Source organism: Eleutherodactylus coqui, chromosome 6 (assembly GCF_035609145.1).
Source record: "Eleutherodactylus coqui strain aEleCoq1 chromosome 6, aEleCoq1.hap1, whole genome shotgun sequence".
In the NCBI taxonomy this organism is placed as follows: domain Eukaryota; kingdom Metazoa; phylum Chordata; class Amphibia; order Anura; family Eleutherodactylidae; genus Eleutherodactylus; species Eleutherodactylus coqui.
Window position 1 is genome coordinate 153236572 of NC_089842.1, and position 26729 is coordinate 153263300.

Here is a 26729-nt window from a genome sequence, read left to right on the forward strand (position 1 = left end):
CAACGAGGGGCAGAGGCTAATTCCTTACCTGCAGCCGATACCTGACGACCCTACCTGCCGACCAGCCGGACTAGAGGCCACGGGACCCCAGATCTACAAAACACCGGTGTAAGGTAAGCCCTTCACTTACCACTCTAGCTCTGGGTTCCCCTGACTTCAGTCACATGTCGACAGGAAGGTGAGTCGCTGCATGTTTATAGGACACTTCTGCCTGTTATTTATGGTGTTCTTAGTAACCGTGCTAGACGGAAGAACCCTTGTGTATATTGCCATGCTGTCTGCTGTGTGCTGTAGAAAGTATTGCTTTTTGCCGGACTCATAATGTTAGCTGTAATTTGTAATAAGATTACTAAAAGCCGCCCAGCAAGGCAAGCCGTGGTCCTTCCTCTATCCCCGTAAGAAGTAATATATTCGTAATATATATTGCAAATAAATATCCTGCCCGTTGCGGACGTGGCAGAAGGGACTGAAAAGTCCAAAATATCCTGCCCGTTGTGGACGTGGCGGAAGGGACTGAAAAGTCCAAAGTATTTCTGCAGTTGCAGACTTGCAGAAGAGAAATATCCTGCCAATACTTACTTGGCAGGAGGGCCCTAAATATCCTGCCCCGTTGCGGACGTAGGCAGAAGGGACTTAAAAGTCCATAGTATCCTGCCAGTTGCGGACTCAGCAGTAGGGACAATAGTGGTAAATCGAGAGGTAAGTCCATAGTTAGAATGGGGTCTCAGACTTGCCTGACACCCATTGAGATAATAAGATTGGGGGAAGGGAAGGACATCTGTAGGCAAGCCTATAAAATATATAAACAGGTAGGACTTAAAAAGGCGGGAATCTTTAACTATGAGTTCTGGCAATAGTATGGGAAAAAGCATGAAAGATATCAGAGACGCCGGTTTAGAAAAAGGAACAGACAATATGGAAACAGCTAGAGAAATAGCAAAGGTCAGACAAAGCAAGTTAGCCATGGGGAAAGAATGTAGCGAATTGTTGAGAAAAGCAGGTGTTTTAGAATTCTGGGAGTCTTCAACTAGCAAGTTTGGGAAAGATTCAGAGATAGTCAAAGGTTGAATAAAAGTATGTTAGACAGATGGATTGAGGCAAGTGTAGATACGGCAGTTATCAGAGAAAGGGAATCCTTTATAGTTTGTGTTCCTTTGGGACATAAAGCAAGTTCATGCAGAATCTGTGGACAATTATGTGACAAATAACCATTATTGTTTGTCTTGATGTTATGTAATCTAATCTTTGTTATACGTCTTAGTCTTCTACAACAAAGTGTAAGAAAGTTATACCCCACTCATATCTGTGGGAGCTTTTAAGAATACAAGGGTTAAAAATGCAGAGAATGTTGCGCTGTTAGAAGCACTTAGCATGTTGGGTTTTTGTTTTTTTTTTCTCTTTTTTCTCTATGTGTTTAACTATTCCTCTGCGTCCGGGTTTGATAGTCTGTGCAGAGAAATATACCTTTGTTGTTGCTAATGATTGGTGTTGTTTGAAGTCTGAATGTTCTGGCTGTTTTCCAAAAATCTTAGTTGTTGTTCTGTTCCATAGAGATATAAAATTTAAGGTCATAGAAGAAAGAAAGACGTTGAATGAATTACGTGACTTATATGGTTTTAAAAATAGAATATATATATATATATATATATATATATATATATATATATATAGGAATAAATAGAGGGTTAATGCTTGATTTGTGGAAAGCCGCAGCTGCAAGTTGCCTTGTCTCCAAAGGGAGGGGGGGGGGGGTACAGTGAGGAGGAACAGAGTTTAGTGAGATTTGCAGAGAAGGAATGTGTGCTTCTCAAGGCCAAAGATTAGAGCGGAGAACCCTGGACAGTAGCCTTGTTTGCTTGAACAGAATTGAATGCATTTGTTTGCAAGATGAGGACAGTTGCATCATATGTCCTGTGTGAACTCTTACTAACATTTGAATGAGACTTGACCGCATGAACGGATGAGAGTTAATGACCCGTGTTCAGACTGTAATGAATGTAAAATGTGTGATGTAGGCGCTGTGTGCTGATAATTTGGAAGCCTGCCAACAAGCCACAATTATACTGTCTCTGAGAGAATATTCTGTAGAAGGAACGCGCAAACGGCCATACCTGTACTTACACCTGCTGCCAAACTCCGCACCTTTCTGGGCCTTGTTTCATACTACCGCTCATGGATCCACTCTGTTTCCTCTCTTATGCAACTACTCATTTCTCACCCTTTTACACTTTATCCTTTATTCTTTTCTGTACTGAATTTTCTGGCCATATGACGACAGTATTGACACAAAAGCACGGAGGACAACCACGGCCACTTGGATACTGCTCCATGAGGCTAGATCCAGTGGCTCGAGGAGCTCCCTTATGTGTTTGTGCGGTGGCAGCAGTACAGGCAATGGTTGACAAATCTTCGGAGTTGGTATTGAACTACCCCTAGTGGTCCTCACCCCTCATGACACCCGGAGCATATACACGCAAGTGCAACCCAAGCACTTATTTCTGGCCCGTCAAATCCAGCTACAATGTGCTCTTGTCATTCTTTTCAATGTTGCTACTACCTTGAACTCGGTTACTCTCCCAATTAAGTACCCTAGTTCAAAGGGGGGGAGGAGAAGACATAGGTGATCTAGGTGTTGCAGGTCAGCTATTTTTTAATTTTTTTTTCTCTCTCTCTTTTTGCAACAAGGTTCTGATCTTTTTCAAATAGAATACCAGCCTGATTGTCTAGCGGTAATCGGTACAAGGGGTTTCAGAAGTGCCAATTTAGCTGGCAGAAACTGAACCGCTTGAGGTAATGTTTAAAGGGTCGCGATGCCTCACACGCTTCCTTGTGCTGGAAGGTCCTGAAAGCATATTGGGAACTGACGTGATGGGACCCTTGGGATGTTGTATCAAACTTCACCCGTCCGGTGAGGCTCGTATACACCCCGGGTCTGAAAGTCACCCGACCTTCTGTCGGATGGCAGCAGACCAAGCGACACCTCTCCCTGTCCTCACTCTTATGCACGCAGAGGAACAAGCTCTTAGCCCCCTTGGTCCGTCAGTACCCCCTGGCACATGTCCAGGAAGATGCAATTGCAGACACTGTCTCTTCTTTATGTTAACTTAAAGCCATTAAGGAATGTGTCTTCCCAGCCAATACCCCTTTTGTTCCCCGTTAAAGAGAAAGAGTTTAAAGGGCCAGCCAGACTGTCAGTATTTGTTTGCATTTACTTTCAGAGGAAAGCAGTACTGTTGGACAGTGCTGCCATAAGGGGCACAGAATAGCCCACAACCAGTTTACCAGATGCATGAAGCTGGTATTAGACGCCTGGCCAATTCCCGAGGGTACCACCCTCTTGTAAAATGTTGATGATTTACTTTTTTTTATGTACTCCTGACCCAAATAGTTACCTCAATGCATCACCAAGCCTTTTGTGTTTCCTCCATCAAGAATAGAAAAGCTGTAAGTTTACTAATGGAAGCTATCATGTTGCCAGAACAGGTGGCCATAATAAAGGTTACTGAAGCCCCTGTTAACAAATGCATATTTTTAGTTTTTTTTATAGATGGTACCAAGGTGATGGACGACTCCACACTGGATATGCAGTGGTCACACAACAAGATGTCCTAAAAAACAGAATGCCTCCGCATGTCTCAGCACAAGAAGCGGAACTGGAGGCCCTCACTGAGACGTGTAGAGTGGCAGAAGGTAAGGCGGCAACCATTTACACTGACTCTCGGTATGCATTTGGCATAGATCATGATTATGGCCCAATATGGAAGGCCAGACAGCTTGTTATCTCAGTAGGACAGTCAATTAAGAATGGTGCAGCGGTGCAGAGTCTCTTGGAAGCCCTACTTCTACCTGACAAAGTGGAGAGCTCACATCAATTCCTACACCAGAGAAGCAAGAGGCAACGCCATCACAGACCACACAGCAAAAGCAGCGGCCCTGAAGCCGTGGAAGAAAAGAAGAATTTGATAAAAACTTGGACTTTGATAAAAACTTGGACTTTGATATGCTAAAGACTTTACAGTTACAAGCCAGCAAGGAAGAAAAAGACAAATGGACTAAATATGGGAGCAGCAGAAATAGGACGGTGTATGGCGAACAGTCAACAGAACTTGCCTACCACAGTCCCTGTGCCCCGTAATGGCCCAGCTGATGCACGGAAAGACGCACCTCTCAAAGTAAATAAGATGTCGACGCTTGAACGAGGAAGGGTGGCTTCTGGGTTTTCTGTAGCTGCTGCATCATAATTTGTCCAATTTTGCATGATCTTTGCTGTAAGCAACAGGGCAGAAGTAAATTTGCCACACAACACTTGCCTAGACCACTCTACCCATTTCAGGGATTGCAAATTGACTACACTCAGCTCCCACTTGTTGGGAAGTATGAATATGTGCTTGTTGTTGTTGATTTCTTTTCAGGTCGGAGACCTACCCTGTTACCAAAGTAAATAAGCAGGTAATTACACAGGAGCTCATGAATGAGGTAATCTGCAGATATGTAGAGCACCTGTGTGACCAACTAACAATAACCCAGAATCTAGTCTTTTTCTCCCATTCCAGACCCAGACAACTTAAAGGGATCTCACTCCCTACAACCTGTAGACTGGGTGGTCGTAAAGAGGCGTGTCCGGAAATCCCTAGGGCCCAGATTCAAGGGGCCCTATCAAGTCCTGCTGACCACACCTACTTCGGTAAAAGTTGAAGGAACTGTTGCTTGTCTTGAGACTAATGGGACTTTTCACGCCCTACTTTGCCCCCCCCCCCCCATGAGAAGGACATTTTGTTTATTGATGGACTTTTTGGACTCCTCACTAAGGACATTTTGTTTATTGATGGACTTTTTGGACTCCTCACTCCATGCTTCACCCTTATGAGAGGGTGCAAAAAGACAATGCCCAGAACCACTTTGTTAGACACCACCAAATACTGGTAGATGGACTGAACACCTCACAGGTGGAAGACTGTTGGACTTGTACACACGCACCAGTAACTGCCACTAGTTTTCCTTTCCTGGCTGTTCCTGTTCCGTCGAAGGAACTGCTTGCATGGACAAATGAAAACTCAGAAACCAGAGGTAGCTGGTGGGGTAACACATTTAGTTCTTTGAACCCTGCCAATTGGTTCTCTGGTTTAGGAGGGTGGTTCATGGGAATTTTATAAAGTATGCTTCAAGTAGTGATGATTTTGCTCGTCATATATATTGCTTTAAAGTTAATCATGTCTTGTACCACACGTTGTAGTAAAAAGGCTTTTGCTAAACAATTAACCCAGATGGACTTTGGGACCGCCACATGACTCTAGGGAATCTGGCAGGAGCTGGCACCACTCGGGTGAACGTACCTAGCATGATGGTGGACCCTATGTCCAAATGGGGGAATGTGAGGGGTTAATTCTAGATTTTCCCTTGTCTCAGAATAAATAAGAAAAATACATTTAATTTCTCTTTTCAAGCTTACTCTTTATCTGTATTTTCTTCCCGCTATGTGACCCTGAAACTTGCCTTATCTGTCCTTTCACATATGATATCCTGTTTCCCTATTCATATTCCGAGAATCTTATCCAAGGACATAGTCTGCTTTGATACAACTGTCACCGAGCGTTGATATATTGTTTATGTAGGAGACGTCTTTGCAAGACATATTGTTCATTAAAATTTGCAGATGTCCAGCGACCTTGGGCATGCGCAGTAATTAAATAACTACGTGAGCAAATTTCTTCTATAACTGTAACCTCTGCTGAATAAACCTTCACTTCGCTTATGACAATCCCATGGCGCACGTGGCTGTCTATTTGCGTTGTCTGAGTACTCACATCTAAGACTAATTCGGAAGCAGACAGCATCAGCTAAATGGTCTGGTTTTGACCCCCTACAAACCGTATCCCCTGCATCCTCTATAGTTACGCCCCTACCTGTGATCTTCCTACGCTAACTGTTGGTCCATGAAAAAACTCACACATGTGAATCCACACATTGACTTCATTGGGTTTGAGTATTGTCAATTCAAACTCAGATAGAACTCAGACATTAAAATCACGCATGTGAGTAAGCGCTTAATAGGCCATTAAAGTTCCCCTCCAGTCCTGGACAAGCAAAGATGGCCGCACGGCTTCTTTGAGTACCTGATGCACAAGGTGTATTAGTATAGAACGGTAATCTTAAAGGAGTTTTCAAGGAAAATACTATTGATGTCCTTCTCTCAGTATCGGCTGAAGTGCTTCACTCCGAATCCCGACCGATCAGCTGATGGGTGCCTGCTGACACCACTGCAAAACACAGGGGAAGATACTGCGACCCCAGACTAGTGGCTAGCACTTCTAACTGCAGGTGCAACTCCCATTTTACTAAGACCCCAGCTTGCTTCCGCTCCAGCCCCTTTGTATTGTGGTGCTGACAGATGGCGCCTGCTCAGCTGATCGTCTGGAGTCCTGAGTGGCGGACCCCAGCTGTTCAACTATGGGTGACCTACCCTGAGAGTAGGTAATCAATAGTATTTTCCTAGAAAACCCCTTTAAGGCCATATTCATACAGTCAAGAGCAAGTAATGCCCAACTTGCTCAGACTCAGTTTGCATGTGCTGTGTGGAACACTGCATATTACATGTCCCATTCTAGTGCGAGAGTCGCATGAAAATGGGATATACAGCGACTTTTCAAACTTGAGTGTAAAACTGCTCATGTGAATGCACCCATTCATTTTCCGTCTGAGTTCTGTTCGCTGTGTGAATACGGCCTAGGACACTACTGGCCAGCACTGCTCACATGAACAGCACCGGCCAATCGGAGCAACGTGTAGTGCCTTAGACTACCGTTGTATGCTTCAGCACAGTGTTCATCAGGTAGTCAGAGCAGGGGTACGGCCATCTTTGTTTGTCCGGGTCTGGAGGGTCATTTTAACAGTTGATGCATTTTTTGGATCCATGGCGCTTTACAAAATGCACAGTTGTCTAGATTTCTTGTTATTTTCATACTTCTCCATAGGGCAGGAAAAATGCATGAAAACACATTAAAATAGTTTATTACAAAAAATAAATAGCATTTTATAAAGTGTGAAAAAAAACATGAAACTGAGTTTTTTAAAGCCTCAAAAACACTGTAAAGAAAACTTTTTGAAGGAAGCCTTAGGCCTGTGTCACATAAGCGTATTTGCGCGCGCATTTGTGCCTTGTTTTTGCACATCGGGTGTTGCGTATTTGCACGCACAACAGCATTTTTCACTGTACTTTTGCGTGTGCAAGTTGTGTGCAATTGTGGGCGAAAAAAAAACAAAAACGCCCCAATACCTTCAGTCATTGAAATGGCCAATTAGTTTAATGAGGTCAAGAAGTGTTCTTTCCCTGTGTAAATGCGCAGGAAAATAGAGCATGCTGCGTACTTTTTTGCACACGCCAAATACGTGTATCTGAACAAACCCATTAAAAGCAATGGGTTCGATTTTCTGCCTATTGTGTGTGCAAATTTTTGCATGCAAATATGCCGGTTGTCCAACTAGGTCAGCCATTAAGCCCACGCTAGATTGCAAATGAAATGTAGTACTGGTAGTACATGATGCCCAGACCGTGAGCCACTCTTCCTACCTGTGATTAAGAAAGGGGGTCCTGGGGGAAAGTCCGTATACCACTATAATGCTCATATGCCCTAATAGGCCATATAAACAGGAACATAATTGCATTGATAGCAATCCCCTAATGAAATATTTTTTCATTTCTACATGCATACCTGCTTACTAGCAGCAGAGGGCGCCATACTCCGGGCTATCCTAAGCAGATCATGAGTTATAATGAGCTTAGACATGTTTATAAATAATGTCAATTATAAAATAACAAGCTTACCATGCTTCCAGAGCAGCTGCTCAGATCCAGGAGGATTCAGCAAATGACTTTGTATTTTCCTTGTTCCAAGCAGTGCGCTGTATACATTCTGGGAAATGATAGCAAAGAGGCCTGGAATGTACTCAACAGACATACCCCCACTTCTTTAAAGGTCCTTTTAGATGGACAGAGAATTGGCCTGTTATACAAAGCATGGATTGTCAAAGCATGTTGGTCAATGCTTAGTTACTGCCATTCACACAGGGCAAGGATCGCTGGTATGGGGATGAACAATTGTCAATCCAATAGTTTGTCCCCATGCAGCTATCGCAGGGCCACACATCTCCATGTTAACATCATTTTTATTATTGCTAAAAAGATACGATCAGCCAACGGATGAGCTCGTTTATTGGCTGATTGTTGGCCCTTTTACATGCGATGCTCAGGCAAACACATGTTCATGCAAATAATAAATGTAAAAGGCCCTTTAAGAGGACCAAAAAAACCTGGTATCTCAGCACCACTCTCCAATAGAGGTAGTAAGATGGTAGGACATAATATCCAACTTCTTTTTTATTACATAGATTACAAACCAGCATAAGATACACGTTTCGGGGTGGACCCCTTAATCAGTCATACTGGGTAGGACATCACTCTTGGGACGGGAGGAATATGGACACAAAAGTGCTGGTGATACCAGTGGTGGAAAGAACCAGTGCCAGGAACCACTTCTCCTTGTGTACCCAACCCAGCTTGACTGATGAAAGGGTTCACCCCGAAATAGGTGTCTTATGCTGGTTTTTAATCTATTTAATAACAGAGAAGTTAGGTATAACGTCCTACTGTCTTACTACCTTTATTAGAGAGTGGCACTGAGATACCATTTTTTTCTGTCTTTACACATCTAGCTTGCCCACTGTTCGTGGGTCCATCTGGTTGGCAGCACCTCCATTATCTAATTTTTACAACCCTCTCTAGGGCTTTTGGGTTCTGGATATTCATGTGAGACCCAAACCTCTGATATCATTGGATTTGCTCCACCCCTTTCCTTTCTCTCTTAAAGGGAATCTGTCAGCTCCTATGAGTCCCATAAACTAAAGCTAGGAGTTCATAGGAGCTGAAGCCTGAATCCAGTGATGTGACTATTATACATAGTCTCCTCTGCATATCCCCACTGTCTGCACCCAAAGCCATGGCTGTATGCGGATCACAGACTATGCTGGCACATGCATAGAATGACAGCGGCCAAGGGGTTAAGAGAGTTGGGGGGCCCCAAGATAAACTCTTGCACCCGGGCCCATAAGCCTTCAGCAACGCCCCTGATAGGGGGTATATTCATCATTGCATTCCGAGGGTGCTAGGAGCGTGGAAAACATAGAAACCAGGACTGCAGTACCGGGCAGTGATTGCTGTTAGCTCTGTCCCTCCCACTCCTGGCTAGCTGTATTGTGCCACTCTTCAGTCCTGGTTTCTATGTTTTCCACACTCTAAGCATGCTCGGAATGCAATGATGAATATGCCCAGGACTAGTTCTCTTATTCAATGTGTCCACCTATGTAGTCCATCTGCACACAGTCATGGCTTCGCAAGAGGATATCGGGAGAACGCCAAGGAGGGTAAGTGTAATAGTCGCATCCAGAGGCATAACTAAACATGGAGAAAACTAGAAGGGCACCCCTTCCGTGACTTGCTTATCCTAGGGAGTCTGCATTACAAAAATGAATTGTTCAAAGTAGACTGCCCCTTTAAATCACAGCTTGACCCAAGATTCACAAAATCTAGCCTTATTTATACTTTATATTTTAATGCCTCACTCTTTTCAAGATCTCTGCTTGTCATCAGTGAATAGAATGGCTGTAAACATATATAGACCCAAACTGTCACTTCCTCATTTCAGGAGGAAGCCAAGATTTGTTCAGATAAATAGACAGTACACAGTCAAGCAAATCGCAGCCCTTGTTCCTTAGCATGGATTGACTATAACAGCAGATGACCAGTTCGAGTGCCACTGCTGTCTAAAAAAAATGCAACACGTCCGTCGACAAGAGTGCAAAAAAAATTGGATCACTGAGCAGTGGTAAAACTGGTCAGTTAAATCCAGATTTTCGTTGCACCACACAGAATTGGACAAGCAAAATGATTCAATGAACCCTTCATGTCCGCTATTTAGAGCATGTCTGTACCTCCATCTAATTTGCAACAACTAAGCAGCTTCCCTGTGCACATGGGCCATTATTAATGCAGAAAGATTTCAACAGAAAAAACAGGACTTCCAGCACTCTCATAATTAAAATGTAGCTTTTATTGTATCTTCTAAAAGACAACACAGTTGAAAGCACATGATAAAAACAGGAACGCTTACATGTTTTAAACCATATAATCCTTGCCATAAACAAGAGCCTGGATTATACGGCTTGAAACATGTAAGTGTTCCTGTTTTTATCCTTCACTTTCCACGGTGTTGCCTTTTACGCAATGCAATAAGGCCGTATTTACACTGCCGATAGAGTCACACCCGAGATCCTCGGATGCAGTGTCTGTGTGATGCGAATTGCTCCTGTGTTCTGTGCAATATATGGGAGATTGGAAGAATAGGGGATGCTGTAATTTCTCTGTTTTACAGCATCGCTGCGCGAGAAAAAAAAAAATAGGGCCTAATCTTCCTACACATGGCCAAGTGTAATATCGGTCCGTGAAACTTGGCGTGTGTGTCAATTCAGTACAGTTGTGATTCAGCTGCATCAGAGGATCGCCAAGTATTTTTCATGGTTTTCAATAGGAAACCTCTCATGCACATTGCACGCCATACGATGTGCTATCTGGCCCCATTGAAAAAAATTTGCGGAATGCATTCCAAGATAGGATGAACAGGATTTTTTCCCCACATAGTTATGTGAGGAAAACCATATATAAAAATTGTTCATGTCCAAAAGAATGGAGAAACAATCACTAAAACGGCCATCTACCTTCTGATACTGGAGGCCAAATATATGCACTACCTCAACATGCAGGCTGCTATACTGCCAAATGAGGGATCCAATTACACCTGTGTAGGACACCGATGAGGCAGCCACTCACACAGCCTCTTAATATAGAGGGGGTGGCTGCTTAGTGTATACTCTGCACAGAGTAGATACAAAGTGCCAGACCTTCTGATACATGTAGTGCACCATGCAGCCTAGCAGCCTATTAATAACACCATGTTGACACATGTTGAGGTGGTGCATATATTTGCCCTCCTGTATCAGTAAGTATATGGCGGTTTTCAGTGATTGTTTGTCCAAAAGAATGGGGTTCATATTTGTGAAAGATTTGTGCGTCTCGCAACCCACAAACTCACGATTTTCACGGCCGTGTGAGAGCGGCCTAAAAGCTACATTTTGTTTAGGTGTGTGCTGGAAGTCCTGCTTTTCCTGCGACCTGTTGGTTCGCTGCTGGTGCAAGTGTTGTTCTTCCTTTTCCCATGAGGACTGATTCAATCCTGTGGTGGTGAGCGGTTTTTTCTATCTACTGTATTTATACGGAATGATTTCAAAGCCTTGTGGAATCAACAACTGATCGAACTGCTGCATTTCCGAAGGCCAAAGGATTTTGATAGCGTTGTATCCAGGTTAGACATTCAGATGAGAGGTGACACTCAATACATATACGGTTCTACTATCTGGCAGAATAACACAAGGAATCCTTTTTTAAATTAATCCAAAAGTTTATTGAAAACAACTACATGGAGATTCACTTGGGATTTGAGATGACAGTAACACATCGTATGCTCCAATCAAGCCTCTTATATCTTCCCTCCAACAATGTGATGTATAGTCAAGTACTGTGGAGTGTGGTTTCTTTCACAATTATACTATGGGATGTAACTACTTATGTCTTTCCACCACCAATAATGGAGGCAGCCATTCTGACCAATAAAGTACGATGTCACCAGGTCCTAGCTGTCACACATCCAAGACGTCACTGGAGTACAGCAATCAATGGTTCAGAACAGCTGCCTCATCTATATACCACTTAGGCCTCGTTCACACTGACAACATGGAATCACTGTGAGAAAATTGCAGAGATATCACATCAATGGTCTGTGCGATATTGCTGTGGTTTCTCACGGTGATACCGCAATTTTGTAGTGCTACAAAGTTGCATGTGGTGCTACAAAGTCGAACAATTTTGTAGCACCACATGTGAGGATTTTCAGGGGGGTGGTGGGGTGAGGTGGGGGCTTGAAATATAAGCCCTACACCGAAAATAAGCCCTAGCTGCATAGAGGGAAAAAAAAGGTCTACATCACCTTAGAAGCACTGTCGGGGCTCCGCTGCGTCTTCTCCCCAGCCCCCGGCCCTGTTTTTCATCTCTTCTGGTCAGGGATTGAAAAATCCCTGCCTCCTGGAAGCGCTGGCTGTGATTGGCTGACGCGTAGCCAATCACAGCCAGCGCTCGATGAATGGCTGTGATTGGTTCATTGAGCACTGGCTGTGATTGGCTAAGTGTAAGCCAGTCAGAGGCAGTGCTGCCGATAGGCAGGGATTTTTCAATCCCCGAGCAGAAGAGATTAAGGAGAATAATGCCAGGGAGAAGATGCGGCCGAGCTGACAGCGCTTCTAAGGGGATGAATACTTTAAAAAAAAAATAAAATAAATTCCTGCAGTTAGGGCTTAGGTTATGGCTCTAACAGTAGGATTTCCTACTGTCCAAGTTGCATCGCACCACACAAAAAAAAAAATAAATCGCGTTTTCATGCGATGCAACATAGAGAAAGCCTCCAGAGGGAAACATGAGCTACAAAACCTTATGAGTTGCGGGTATAACGTGGGACCTGCAAGGTTTTTGTGTCGAGATGTTGCATACTACAAACTATCGCACATGTGAATTAACCCATAGGAAAGCATGGGCTTCGCGTGGGCCTTAAGCTCATTCAAATAACTGTGTCATATTTTAAGATGGGCTACAAAGTACTTTAAGGTGTTAATGTGTTAAAGGAGTTATCCAGTCTTTTGTAATTAAAACGTAAACCGGTATAATGTATTTTGTGTATCAGTTCCTCGCCAATTCCCAAAGCATTGCTTTCTGTCAGGGACTGGAAACTTTCTTGTTTACATCGAAAAGTCTTGTTTACTCCTCTAATACTTCTTCCAGCTGAAAGTTTATTACAATAGTCTCCAGTGCAGACAATTCTCGGAGCTAAATACATCAGCAGCAAACATTTCTCTCCTGTCCTGATAGTTTGCTAAAAAGTATCAATGCAAGTAAAAAAAAATGTATCAGTCTGAATTCTATTGAGTTTAGCTCACAGAGGATTGTCAAGGCTGAATAAAACTGTAGCAAACTCTCAGCTGTGAAAAATATTAATGCCCCCTGTCCATGGCAGTGTATTCGCCGGCGGTTGACCGCCAGTGAATCACGCCGGCCGTCGCTTTCCATAGCATTGCTATGGAAAGCGCTCGTGGATAGAGGCCAGCAAGCTGCCAATTTCCCCGATTCTCCACGGCCAGCCTATCTATCAGATAGGGCTGACCGGCGGAGATTCGGCGGCGGCGGCTCCCGCGGGACTTCGCAACGCCTGTGGACAGCCGTCCTGAGTCTATACCATTTGCAATCCTTTAGACATAACCAAAAATGGGCTGATTTACTAACAGCAAGCAAAGATCTTGCAAATGGTGGGGGATTGACACACAAAATGTATTAGAAACTTGTACAAGTCTGCAGTATACAACAGTTAGGCTTTATTGGCAGGACATTTGTCATAACTATGGCTTTAGCCATATTGCTGTGATCAGTGCTTGGCTTGAGACTCCATGAGTCATTTATGGCAGCCTGAAATTTGTCAATGATATCAGACCACAGGTTGCCATAAAAACAGCCCATCTATGCTGAAGGGCATTTAGGAAAACTGGGGGGGGGGGGGGGGGGGAATTGAAGCTCCCCAACATATATATTATATGTACTGTAATGTACAAGTTACATAATTAAATAACAGGGCAGTCAATGGCCGTTGTCTGTGCACCACTAGGTGGTGGATGATGGTATTACAATTTGGGAAGAATGGAGTATTCTAAGCTTAGTGGTTGACCTGTGATCTCACAAAACCCAAACTTATTGCTGATTGCTAAATCTATGCAACCAATGTCATTTAACTGCTTTAGTAACAGTTAAGTACAAAGTAACCAGAAATCCCACACTGCCCTCCAAAGGGCCATTTACATGGGCCGATTATCGCTCATTCTTCGTAAGTCATTATAGCTGAATTTTAGTCAGCATAAAAACCATCGCTGGCTTCTTGTTCCATGTAAATGCTCTCCACTTCACATAGAAGGTGAAGCGCCGAGCAAGAAGCCAGTGAGAACTAAGCGATCCAGTGGCAAAGTCTGTCTGCCTAAACGCTCTGCAGGAGTGCTAACGACCTTAGCGGTGACTTCAGCACTCCTGCAGTCGTTCAGCTGCCTGTCGTCCAGTGTAAAAGGACCATAAACCTTTCATGTTCCTAGATGGATCAAGTACATTAGTGGGAGTGACTATAATGTGGGTATTAAAGACAAGTTTAGGTGAACACATTCATTCACTACCCTGCAAGTTACAATGTGTGTTAAGTGCAATTCTTCGAGAAGCTGAGAGACTCCGGAGCCAGCCTGATATTGCACCAAGGCAGATATTGTGACTTAGGCAGTATAGACTGCAAGCTGCGAGAGGTTACTAAGGTACCGTCACAAAAAGGATTGAAAAATTTACCCTGAGCTCAAACCACAAGAAGAGAGAATTAAAAAACCCAAAAGTCCACAATTTCTAGCCATGCAAAAAAATTCAAAAGAAATGTAATGAGCCTCAATGGAAAACAAAGTCTTAGGAGATTTAAATAAAATGTTGCATTATTTAGAACACAGGGGCAACCACCATGACCCAGTGTGAGAGATTTATCAAAACTGCTGCAAGGAAAGAGTGGAGCAGATGCTTATAACAACCAATTAGATTCCAGATTTAATTTCAAACTATTAAAGAAGCTAGCTGATTGGTTGCTATGGGCACATGTATTGTGTCCTTTGCACTAGTTGTGATAAATCTTCTGTAATATTCCTATGCATGCTGTAGTCCATTCACCAGGCTATTTATGGGGGTCCAGTGTAGGCAAATATGTAATTTAGGCATCTATATTATGGGCATAACACTTATAGTAGATCACCATAGGGCTTTATAGAACTACCTGAAGGGAGGGAAGGGGGGTTCTTAGGACTACTATATAGACTCTAGAATTAGGTCATGGCATCTGAAACTGGCGTCAGACTAAAAACACACAGGAGAATGACCAACAATTTCTGAAGCTTGTGCTAATATTTAAAGAAGCACTCCAGGTTTATTATTTTGGGGAAATCCATCACAGTACTAGTGATCTCTGCTGTGAAGGATCCAGTTCTGTAGCTCATCCCCTCCAGGCTCTATTTCCTACACTTTTCTTTCGGCCTCAAGGTCACACAACCAGCACTCTGACAACCTTCTGTGTCCTGAAGTTAACAGGGAAATTGCGACATTTGTCACAGAAATTAAGACTCATATTGCACCTGAAAAATTGTGTCTTTATGCGAGTATGGTGCGAATTGCAAGAAAATTGAATCACATCGCTGAACATGTGATTTTCGCGCACGTTAAAAATCAAATGCTTTTTCAATAGAAAAAATTAACAAATTGCATCGCACTTGCATGAAACGCTCAAGAATAGTCTAGATTTCTGCACAATAGCATATGTTAATAGACTCATTGAAAACAATAGTCTGTATACATGCGCCTCACAACACACAAAGCTCACCTGTGTGAAAGCACTAAAGGTGCAGATTTGGGTGCATAATGCAGGCTATTACTGGCACATGCCAAAGCACCCAGAGTATTAGATGCCTACCCTCTCTACCTTATTAGGCCTCCTTCCCACGAACGGATTTCCGCTGCGTAATTCGAACCTAATAGCTCAGTGCTCACGATGTGGAATTCCGCACCGTGAATTCACCCGTCCTCACCCGTGGCATGCTCTATTTGCCGTGGGTGTACGCGCGGACGGCTTCCATTGCAGTCAATGGAAGCCGTTTGTTCACGCTATCTTCCGCTGTAGCACAGCGGAAGATAGCGTGAAAACGCTTCCCCGCCCACCGCCGGCGCGTCACATGACACGGCGGGGCGCGTCACGTAACACGGCCGGACGCGTCCGGTGACACCGCGGGGCGCGTCACGTGACACGGCTGGCGTGTCACTTTGACGCGGCGGAGGTGGGCGGGGAAGCGTCATGCAGGAGCGAGGACGCCAGATCCGCAGGTAAGTATGGGGTCTCCTGGAGGGCGCCGTGACGGGCTGAGCCCGTCACGGCCGTGTGCAGCCGGCCTTAGTGTGTGACACCTCGTGTTTTTTTAATTCTGTATTAATGTGGTTGGGAATCTTATTTATAATAGTTTTTATTAAAAGTTTTAAAAGTTGCAATAGTTTTTTTTTCTTTTTGCCAATTTGATTTCCAGCCCAAACACAATTATCTGGGTTTTTTGTGATTTTAAAATGTGCAGCATTCTGACTAGTACATGCATGCAAAAATTAAGGGGAAAAAAAAGAGGCACGTTACCTAAATTTTTAAAATTTCATTACATAAAGAAATTAAAAGTTTTCGAGCAGATGTATTAGGTTATCACCTTCAATCTTTGAAGGCAACCATAATGTCACAGCTCAGTGGGAGGCATTATGGCTAAGGCTGTCAGTACTCCAGCAGCAAAATGGTTAAATTACACCCCTATTTATAGGCAGTGGAACAGTCCTCTACAGCTGATTCCACCAGGGCATATGTTGCAAATGCTTTACATTTTTTTTTTCCTTTTTTAAATTTTTATTTCCATGCAGAACGCCTTTCAAAATAGTCACAAAAATTGGTATAAAAAAGAGCACTAGACAATTAAATATCTTCGCAGAATTAAAAAGCTGAGTTTAAAAGATTAAAAACCGCGGATGGGTATCTTCCTTTTTTTCCCCGCCGTCCTGGAGTAAAAGGTACAACGCTAGATAAAGCCTCGGTGCACTTTGTGAATGCTGACTGCAATATATCCAAGATCCCTACTGTGAAAACCATCTTTGTGCTACTCTAAATGCAACGACACACACTATCAAAATATTACATATAAATACCATTGCATTTTTCTTTCCTGCGGCTAGAAAAAAAAATGGTTAAAATTTTACAATTTAATTTAAATTAAAAATGTCAGAAAAAAAACAACTTGTAAATCACACTGTACACATCTGCAAAAGGGAATATTGTTCCCAACCATAAAAAAAAAATCTGAAAATTTCTTTTTGAAAAAGATTAATGATAAAATGTTACAAAGAAAAAACTATACAGGCAGGATGTTAATCGAGAGGTGACACAAAGCTTTTTTTTTTTTTTTTTTGACATGTTTTCTACAAGCTGGAAAGGACAAAAAAAGTTTTGGTGCAGTTCCCCAGATGTTCCCCTGCAGTTTTCCAGACTTCTTCTAAATTACTATTATTACTGGTGATTCTGCAGACCATAAAAATAGTCCTTGATGTTATAAATTCTGAACGGGTGTTCAGGTACCCTGACCGCACCACAGACTGGCCTCAACCTTGTTACAGGATGGCACAGAAGAACTTTTTCTCTCTGAATGGGTTTTCCGAAGCAGGCACTGGGGTCAATAGTGGGTCCTCTTTAGCGTGGGCTTCACAGTAGGCCATCAGATCTGCGGCTGCTTTGGATACCTTGGAAGAAAAACAACAGTTATCAGCCAGTCTGCAAATATTCAGGAAGCAGATTTACATATCTGTTAGCTATTTTCAAGCGGTTTGGGTGGAGCTCTTACATGTCATATGATTTCGCTTTGAAATGTTAATTAGGCTGGGTTTCCACGCTGCAGTAACCACTCACATTTGAAAACCCATTGGCTACCACGAGTGGGCAAAGTTTTAAGTGTGTGCAGTTACTGTACTGTAGAGTGGAAGCCCAACTTTAAGGGCTCCTTCACATGGGCGCTACGATTTTTGACCGCCCACATCACGGCCAAAAATTGCATGAGCAAGAGGCATCTCCTGTTTGCACACCCATTCAGACAGCCAGGCTGTGGTGTATATATGCCACAGCCTAGAATACAGTCAAACGGGGAGAGAGTTCAGCCATGCTCAACTCCCTCCTCCCTTCACCCCTTGCCAGCTGCTGGCAATGGGAGAGGGCGGGAGCTAGTGTGCTAAACTCCCTTCTTAGTCAATAAGAGCTGCCGGCGAAGGGAGGGGGCAGGAGCTAGTGTGCTAAACTCCCTCCTTAGTCAATAGGAGCTGCCAGCAAAGGAAGGGGCGGGAGCTAGTGTGCTAAACTCCCTCCCGAGGGACTTTAGCAACGCGAGCCACTGCAAAATTCCTTCCTGCCTCCCTTTTCCGGCAACAATCAGTGCTTGGGTCTTCTAGTCCAACACACTGCTTGCTGGAATGTCAGACCCTACTAGCGCTTCAAAATTTGTTTTGGTTATTAAACTGAAATATAATTTAACCATTTCCTCGTTTTTTACTAGACATATTGGCTTCATTGCTTAATTATGCACAGGGAGAAGTGTGTATAACACTGATCTCCTTCTGGTTGTTTTTGATACCATGAGGCCAGTCAGGAACCACGGCTGGCAGTGGCGTGGTTCACCGCGGCGTTCTGGGATGGTGTTGCGCCCACGTTCGGGACGGTGAGGGGCGGTGCCTTGCTCCAGTGTGCGGGTGCGGAGTGTGGCACTATGGAGAGGCACGCGCGCTCTACCTCTGAGTTATAGTGTCTGGCTGGGAGCTTCAGTCAGCCGGCTTGATTGGTCTCCGCCCAAGGGGTGGAGACTTCTGAATATAGTCTGGCAGCTGCTGATAGCAGTTGCCAGTTATTGGTTCTGTTCCCTGTGTGTCTGATTTCGGTCCTGCTCTAGGGGAAAAAAGTTACCTTGTCTCGATCCAGCTCTGCCTGTGTTCTGTGGTTTTCTTTTCTGTTGGTTATTCCATCTGCCTAGCCTGTCGGTACCAGTAAGTTGTCATTTGCATAGGTACGGTGGTTCCTTCCTGTCCTGCCACTAGGCAACGTAGGGTCAGTGTTGGCAGCCTGGACCTGTCCACCTTTGGGGCTACCTCCAGGAAGGGACATTGGCGTGGGGGAGGGTCAGGGAGTCCCGCGCCGTGCGTACCTGTGCACCCTACTAGTACTATAACAGTTTGTGTTTGTTTGTCTATTACAAATTGCTCCAGGCTCTTCCAGCTTCCTCCCCCTGCAGAGACGTAAGCTGTATATCGGTAGGGAGTGAAAACCCAGCCGATATACGATCATCTGAAGGCGCCCTAAAGTGGTATTCTGGTAATATGAAGTTATCTCCTATCCACAAGGGATAAGGGAGCTGTCTCAGCATTGAACGTTCCCCGTATAAATAGGATAGAGGAGAAATATCTGATCGCTGGAGGTCTGACCTCACCAGTCCTGCAAACAATGGACGATAAAATGATGACCTATCTGAGCCATATGCCATCTCTTTATAGAAGGGAACATTACTTTAAATACTTGCAACATTGCAGACATGAATACACATTAGGATCCACAATACATGTAGTCAGTGATCAATCAAAAGGGCCAGTACTGCGCTCTGACAGAAAATGAAGGATTTGCCATGTCAGGAGCCCTCCATGTGTCATTTTGCCTCCTATCAGAAGATTTCAGCAGTGATTTGTTGTACCGTCAATCATTGTCAGCACTAGGGTGAATAAAGAAAGGGATGAGACTTGGAGGTCTGAGTGCTGTGCACTTTAGAATACGGGGTTAAATTAAAAAAAAAAAAAAAGCACAGCATGGGGGAAGCAAACAAATTGGCTTAATTAAACATTTAAAGGGATAGCAGCTGCTGACAGATATTCTCCAATTTGGCAGATCAGCAGGAACAGATGTAGCGGAGCTGAATTAGTCATTTAATTGTAAAGCACTGCACCATTAAAGCATACTAGTTCATTTTGAAATATAATGTAAATTTAAGGGCTCTTTCACACAGGCGTAGCGATTTTTGGTCGGCTGTGTCACGGCTACAGCACGATTCGAAAATCGTGTGAACGGGTGCACAAATCTGCTGTTTGTGCACTCGTTCAGACGGCTCAGGTCTGACGTATATACACTGAGCCTGGATTGCCATCGGGCGAGGGGAGACAGTTAGCTCTGCTAAACTGCCTCCCCTTTCCGGCTCTTGGCAACGGAAGGGGGCGGGACAGGGTTGGAGCTAGTGTGCTGAGCTCCCGTCCCTCTTCACCCCTTGTCGGCTGCCAGCAATGGCAGGGGGCAGGAGCTTAGCAACTAGCCTTGCCCATCCTATTGCAAACAACCGGCAAGTGGCGGAGAGAAGGAGGGAAGGAGGTAGGAGTTTAGCAGACATGCTGCTAAACTCCATCCCACCTCCCTTCTCCGGCAGCTAGCATAGGCTCCCATTAGAGTCTATGGGAGCCACTGCTGTATTCCAGACAGCAAGATAGTTCAGGAACTATCTTCCCTGGCTGGCATAAAAGCGTTCAGCCGAAATGCCCTCCTATGCACTATCTTGGCCGGGTGCTTTTACACCGCAGGAATATGTCCATCTGAACTGATGCATTGTAAACCAATCAGATGGGCAGCGTCTATTGGCCGGCCGTGAAAGCGCAGTCGATATACGGTCGTGTGAATAAAGCCTAAGGGTGCATTCACATGGGCGTATGCATATTTCGGCCTGTGAATATGCAGCGCATTCATAAGCTGAAATACGCTGTTGACCTGCGTTTTTCTGCCCATCAGAAGTATATTAACTCGCGTCAATACACAGTGTATTTACACGTATACAAAATTACCCATGAGATTGCATTGATTTAATGCATAAATATGCAGCGTATATGCAGATTTCCTGCATATTTTGCATGTATTTATGCACGGCAATTAATTAATTTCGAAGGGATTCCACAGTGTGTAATACGCACCAAATAGGACACGTTGTGTTTTTTTTTTTTTTTTACACACAACAAAAATTACACTTAGGGCTTATTTAGACGACCGTATATCGGCTGGGTTTTCACGCCGAGCCGATATACAGTGTCTTTGTCTGCAGAGGGGGGGGGGGATGGAAGAGCCAGGAGCAGGAACTGAGCTCCCGCCCCTTCCCCGCCCCTCGCCACTATTTTCAATTGGAGGGGCGGGGCTGGAGCTAAGCACCGGTACTTAGCTCTGCCCCCGTCTCGCCCCCTCCTATTGCAAATAGTGGCAAGGGGCGGAGAGGGGGCGGGAGCTCAGTTCCTGCTCCTGGCTCTTCCAGCCTCCCCCCCTGCAGACGAGGACACCGTATATTGGTCGGGCGTGAAAACCCAGCCGATAGACGGTCGTCTAAATAAGCCCTTATGTGAATGAGTCATAGGGTGTAACTTATAGTACCTGGGTCCCAATCTGTAGCAGACCTCCTACCTACCTTGTGCCATCTTGGGCTGCCATTATACCAGAAATTCAAATCTACACCAGCTATGGGCAGGCAGAGATGAGCACTACAATTTGCAGCAATTTCTGGTGTAAGTGACGCTGAAACTTGGTCACTGGTAGGCCACACTCCTCTGTAAAACCCTGTGCACTATAATTTGTGGCTTTTTACACATCTTGACACTTTTAAAAAATGGTAAATGTGTGAAAAGTCACAGTTAAGGCCGGCTGTCCATGGGCATTGCGATATACTGCCGTGGATTTCCTCCGCGGGAGAACAGTTTGTCGCTGCGATTTTCATCGCGATTTTGCACGATAAACAGATTATTATGATAGGTTCGTTGTGGAAAGCTGTGCCTTCCATAGTTATCCTATGAAACGCGTTCATTGTGTTACCCGCGTGCAGATTATCGCCACAGGTAATGCAGTGAAATATAGTGCAGATATTGTGTGCACATTCAGTAAATTTTCTATGCCATTAGGCTAGGCTCACATCGCAACTTTAGCTGCATCCAAAAAAATCCAAAAAATCATGCCAGCAAAAATAGCACATCGGTGACAGTTTTTGGTCACAGATTTTGTACACTTCATCCAAAGATAGGTCTTGCCCTATCTTTGGCAGAGATATGTTGGAAGCTCCATAGACTCCTATAGGAGCTGGGGGAAAAAAGGGAGGGGAAGGGAGTTTAGCTGCATCCAACGCTGGGAAAAGATGACAGCTGCCACTATTTAAGCATTAGCAGTCATTCCGAGGTTTTCTGCCGATCGCAGGATTTCTGTGCTGCAGCGTATTCTTTTGTCGATACGCTGTGGCCGCCTTGTGACTGCCAGAAAATACACAGCTAAAGATCAGGACTTGATCGTGGCTATTCTTCATTCATAGGCGTATGGGCGACTGTAAAAATGCATACAGTCATGTGAAAGAGCCCTTAGAGGGAAGTTTCAATAGCGTCATCTCATGATCATTAGAGGGTGGGGTTAGCAGAGTCATCAACTTATTAGAAGATGAAGAAGCAGAGTCATTTCCTTATTAGAGCGTGTGGTCAGCAGAGTCATCTCCTTATCATTAGGGGACGGGGCCAGCATTGAGCAGGGGGTTGAATCTGATGATCCTGGAGGTCCCTTCCAACTCTACCATTCTATTCTATAATTCTATGAGTCATCTCCTTATCATTAGAGGATGAAGAAGCAGACTCATCTCATATCATTGGAGGGTGGGGTTAGCAGAGTCATCTCATTATTAGAAATCGGGGCCGCCGCTCCTCGTTAGGACGTAACATGTCATTTCTGATTTTTTTTCAGCAATGCAGATTTCAAATCTGTGGCAAAAAAAATCTGGATTCTCATTCAAATGAATGGGATGTAGATTTCAGCACGGAATCTTTGTCAAAATCCACCGTGTGAACATACCCCGATTCATTGCAGCTGCCGTAAAACACACAAAGTCTAGAGGTATATTATAATAGGCATCTTGAGAACACACCAAGAGTTAACCAAGTTAAGTAGAGTCTTAATGCCATTAATAGCTGTCGACATAAGAACAGCAGGGAGTGTTGGTTTATGAAGAATTCACCAGGCTAATGGCACAATACACATCTTGATGTTTTAAATTATCCAAATACATCTGCATCTTCCCATCTTTCCCCGTTTGATGTATTCAGCTCCATTATTCATAGCACCATGGGTGGAAGCTTTGCACACACAGAGAAGTCACTTAATTCTAAAAATCATATTGTGCATTAAATCCGCTGATGAAGGAAAGGTTCATCTGGATTTATTATTTCCTTTGTATTAATTTTTTAACAGTGTGCAATGGGAACAGTAATGTTATTTAAAGGGCTACTCCAGCGAAAACACACTTTTACATGCCTGTTCCCTCACTTGATTGTTTGTCACACTCTGGAGGTTTTCTTTGTGTCTGATGCTTATCAGGTACCACCTTCAGTGAGATTTTTTACTTTTCATTTTCAATCAATCCCATGATGCATCAGCACAGTATTAGCTGAGGCTGTGCTATTTTGGCCTGCTGAAGGGACAGTTTAATTATCATTACCTTCTATATTCACCTAAATAAACTACAGACCATAAGCGTACAGTCAGGAGGATGAGCTGTGATCTCCTCTATTATAACTGTGTGACAGGAGCTGTGTGATTATCTGTAACTGTGATACGAGATAGTGTATCCCCCTATAGGCAGTTTCTTTGGTAGATCCATGCAACAGCATCACAAAGACTGAGAAACTAACTAGAAAATAAAATAATCAAAAACTTTGCACACTCTGACAGGTCTAGCAAGGCTGAAATTTCTATGACTTTGGGAAATTACTAATTCCTGATATTCTAAATTTAAATCATGACTGTCAAAGCTTAAATGGGTTGTCTGGTTACCGGACAATATTCCTTAAGTTGTGCTCACTGTAGCAAAATAATAAACCCAGGATGTGAGCACAGATGTCAGGAGAGCTGCATGGTGATATTGCAGCCTCTGATTGGCTGCAGTGGTCACCTGACTTCAAGTGATGTCAGCTGTCACAGCAAACACTGGGACCACAGCAGGGCTGCAGCGCTGATCCCAGTGACAGAGGGAAAGTACTGATCAGTTTGCTATATTAGTGCAGTGAGCGCTATTAAAGGGATATTATTGGATACAGATAACCTCTTTAGATTCTATAAAATATACACAGTAGATCTTATATGGTGTGAGGTCAACAGATATATCAGCTTGTGATGTCATCAGTAACTGGGTGGTGGACAAGGTCATGGTTTCTGCACCTAGACCAAAAATGTACATATAGAAACAATTAATTTCACCAATATAAGGACACAGGGGATAGAGGGTCTGATTAAAATGGGGCGAGACCAATTTGAAAATGTAGTGATAACCTGCATAGCGATATATGGTTTCCACGAATGTTAAACAAAGAGTGGAAATGTATTTGCCATGAAACTGGGAATGTGGCACAAGCAGTTGGTTAGGATTGTCGTGGTGTCAGGCAGTAGCTGAAAAAAGACCCATTTTTTTCATTCTCTGTGTGGGGCATAGGAAATTCACATTAGATATGTATATACATGTATGACATATTATATGCAGATACCTTTATTCTGTCTATATTGGCTTCCATTTTCAGTTGTTCTACCAGTTTCCTGGCTTGTGCTATGTTGGCTGTATTATTGCTCGCCATTAGGCTGCCGACTTGGCTTCTATAGTGTGCTGAAAAGTAAAGAAAGAGCAATAATTAGTTGACAAGATGCCTGCATTAATTATCATAAAGTGTATATTACTGCAGCTATAATTAAAATATGTGCTAGGAAATAGGTGGAAGTACCCCAAGAAGGGCACAGGTGGGTACTTCCACTTGCTTGAGGGCTTCCAGCAACCACCCTCTCTCCAGGGTGGTAGAGGTCGTCTTGGCATGCAAGAAGCTCTCTCTTTTGAAGTCTAAGGAAGTCTCTGCTCTTTCCTTTACTCCCATAGCATTTAGTCTATATGTGGCTGCAATAGGGGTTAGGAGTCTGGGTACTAAAGGTGGGACGAGGCCTCCTCGACAAATTCTTTTGCCTAAGGTCCTCCATCAAGCATAATCCAGCCCTGAGTGGAGATGTGTCTGACAGTAATCAATTAACAGATTAATGAAATCTAGGACAGGGGGTATTTGCAATCTGTACATGGGAGCCTCAACCCACCTGATTTAACTGGATCAATATCACTGGTGTGACCTTTCCATTCTTAGAATATTGATTTCTGAAACCTACTGGAGTCAGTAGTATATGAGATGTGGCAGCAAGAGCTGAGCTGTTAGAACTTGGGATTGAAGTCTTGCTGTGACTTTGTGCTAAAGGAAAGTAGTCAATCCTGCGGCAATCACAAACCAACCCCAATACACAGGAATACAATTTAGAAGCACAGTATTTTGTGGCCCCAAAATCTAAATACAATGTGGCAATACCTTATTAGGGCAACATATCCAAATACCTCTTAGCATGGGTGAAGGTTGTAGCCAAGCCTGAAGAGCTATGTCCTCAAGTCAAAGAAAAGCAACAGTTGCTTTTTATAGCTATGACAATTCTCCAATACGTCAAGGTTAATGTGCTGGATCATAAGGTGCTGGATTATAGGACATACATTTACTTATTAAGCCATTAGGTGAGTATGTACACTGAATGGTGTGGTCCTTTGTGCAGTTCTGCTTTAAAGGGAAGCTGTCAGGTACTTTACGCTGTACTCACTGAGGGCAGCACATTATAGTGACAGGCATGCTGATTCCAGCGGTCTGTCACTTATAGGGTAATGTGCAGGGATTTGGGAGAACTTACAGCTTGTTTCTGTAGGTTTCTGCAGTTTATTCATGAGGATGTAGTGGCTCCATCTACCTTCTGTGATTGCTAGTTTTCTCAGTTTGCAGTGTAATAAGCTAGAAGACCAGAAGTCAGGGCAAGTGGATGGGGTTACTAGGTCCTCATGAATAAGCTAGACTCAACTCTTGCTGAGAGCCGCAGAAAAATACAGGAAGAAGCTGTAAGGGTGGATTCACATTTGCGTTGGGGATTCCGCTTTCCGGCTCCATTTGGGAAGTAGGAAAGGGGAATCCCAGCAGCCAAACGGCTCTGTCTCTGGACGGAACTGAACAGCGCCAGCAGACCCAATTGACTATAATGGAATTTGTCTGCTCTCTGCCCAGCTGCCCGATTTTTGGACAGAAAAAAGAAGGGCTTCACGCAGAACTTTTTCTTCCGGCATTTTAAGCCGGATCTATGACAGGACTTCCGTTCTGAGCAGATGTGAAATCTGCCTTAGTTATCCAAAATCCCTGCACATTACCCTATGTTTCACACTGCTAGAATCAGCACGCCTGTCACTATAGTGTGCTGCTCTCAATGAGCACAGTACAAAAGTACCGAATAAGTTCCCTTTTAAGAAAGAAGACAATTTCAGACCAAATGAAATGTAATAGTTCAACCCTACTGCAATTACAGCGGCCCAAAAGCTTATAGATTTCTGTCATTTTTAAATGTTTATCAGTTCGTATGGGCTTGAACACACAAAGTGATGCAATCTCAAAAATGTTGCAAGCAAAATCAACCCTTAATTCACTTGGTGGGGTCAAAAAAAATCCCACCGTGTCTAATTCGGAGTGTAACTTTTGAGCCAAAAAATGTGGCTGCAAATATTTCCACCTAATCTCAGTTTACTGCAGATTGTGGCGGTAAAGCACACTTATATGTGAGCGGATGAACTACACAGCATAAATACCTAGTTGCCGGTCGCATTTGACCCCAAATAAGTAAGTTGCATTTATTGATTCTTTGAGTTTGCATTATTGTAGGGTGTTCTATTTTTGTTCTAGATAGCAAATATGCCACATATCCTCTTACTAAAGAGTAAGACGCATAATAGAGAGCAGGGGCGTAACTAAAGGCTCAGGGGCCCTGATGCAAAAGGTGAGCTGGGGCCTCCCCTCTATCTGTATC

The 26729-nt window shown here is 43.7% G+C and overlaps 1 protein-coding gene across 2 annotated transcripts in view; it reads right to left on the reverse strand.

The window, feature by feature from the left end:
* Nucleotides 1-16003: 16003 nt before the first annotated feature.
* GNG2 (G protein subunit gamma 2) overlaps nucleotides 16004-26729 on the reverse strand; it is an 85664-nt gene continuing 74938 nt past the window's right edge. For both annotated transcript variants that reach the window (XM_066605810.1, XM_066605811.1), the window contains 2 exons: nucleotides 24356-24471; nucleotides 16004-17533 (listed from right to left, as the gene is read on the reverse strand). In XM_066605810.1, the coding sequence (XP_066461907.1) occupies nucleotides 17405-17533; nucleotides 24356-24442 (216 nt within the window). In that variant the 5' untranslated portion in view covers nucleotides 24443-24471 and the 3' untranslated portion in view covers nucleotides 16004-17404. The remainder of the gene's footprint in view (nucleotides 17534-24355; nucleotides 24472-26729) is intronic.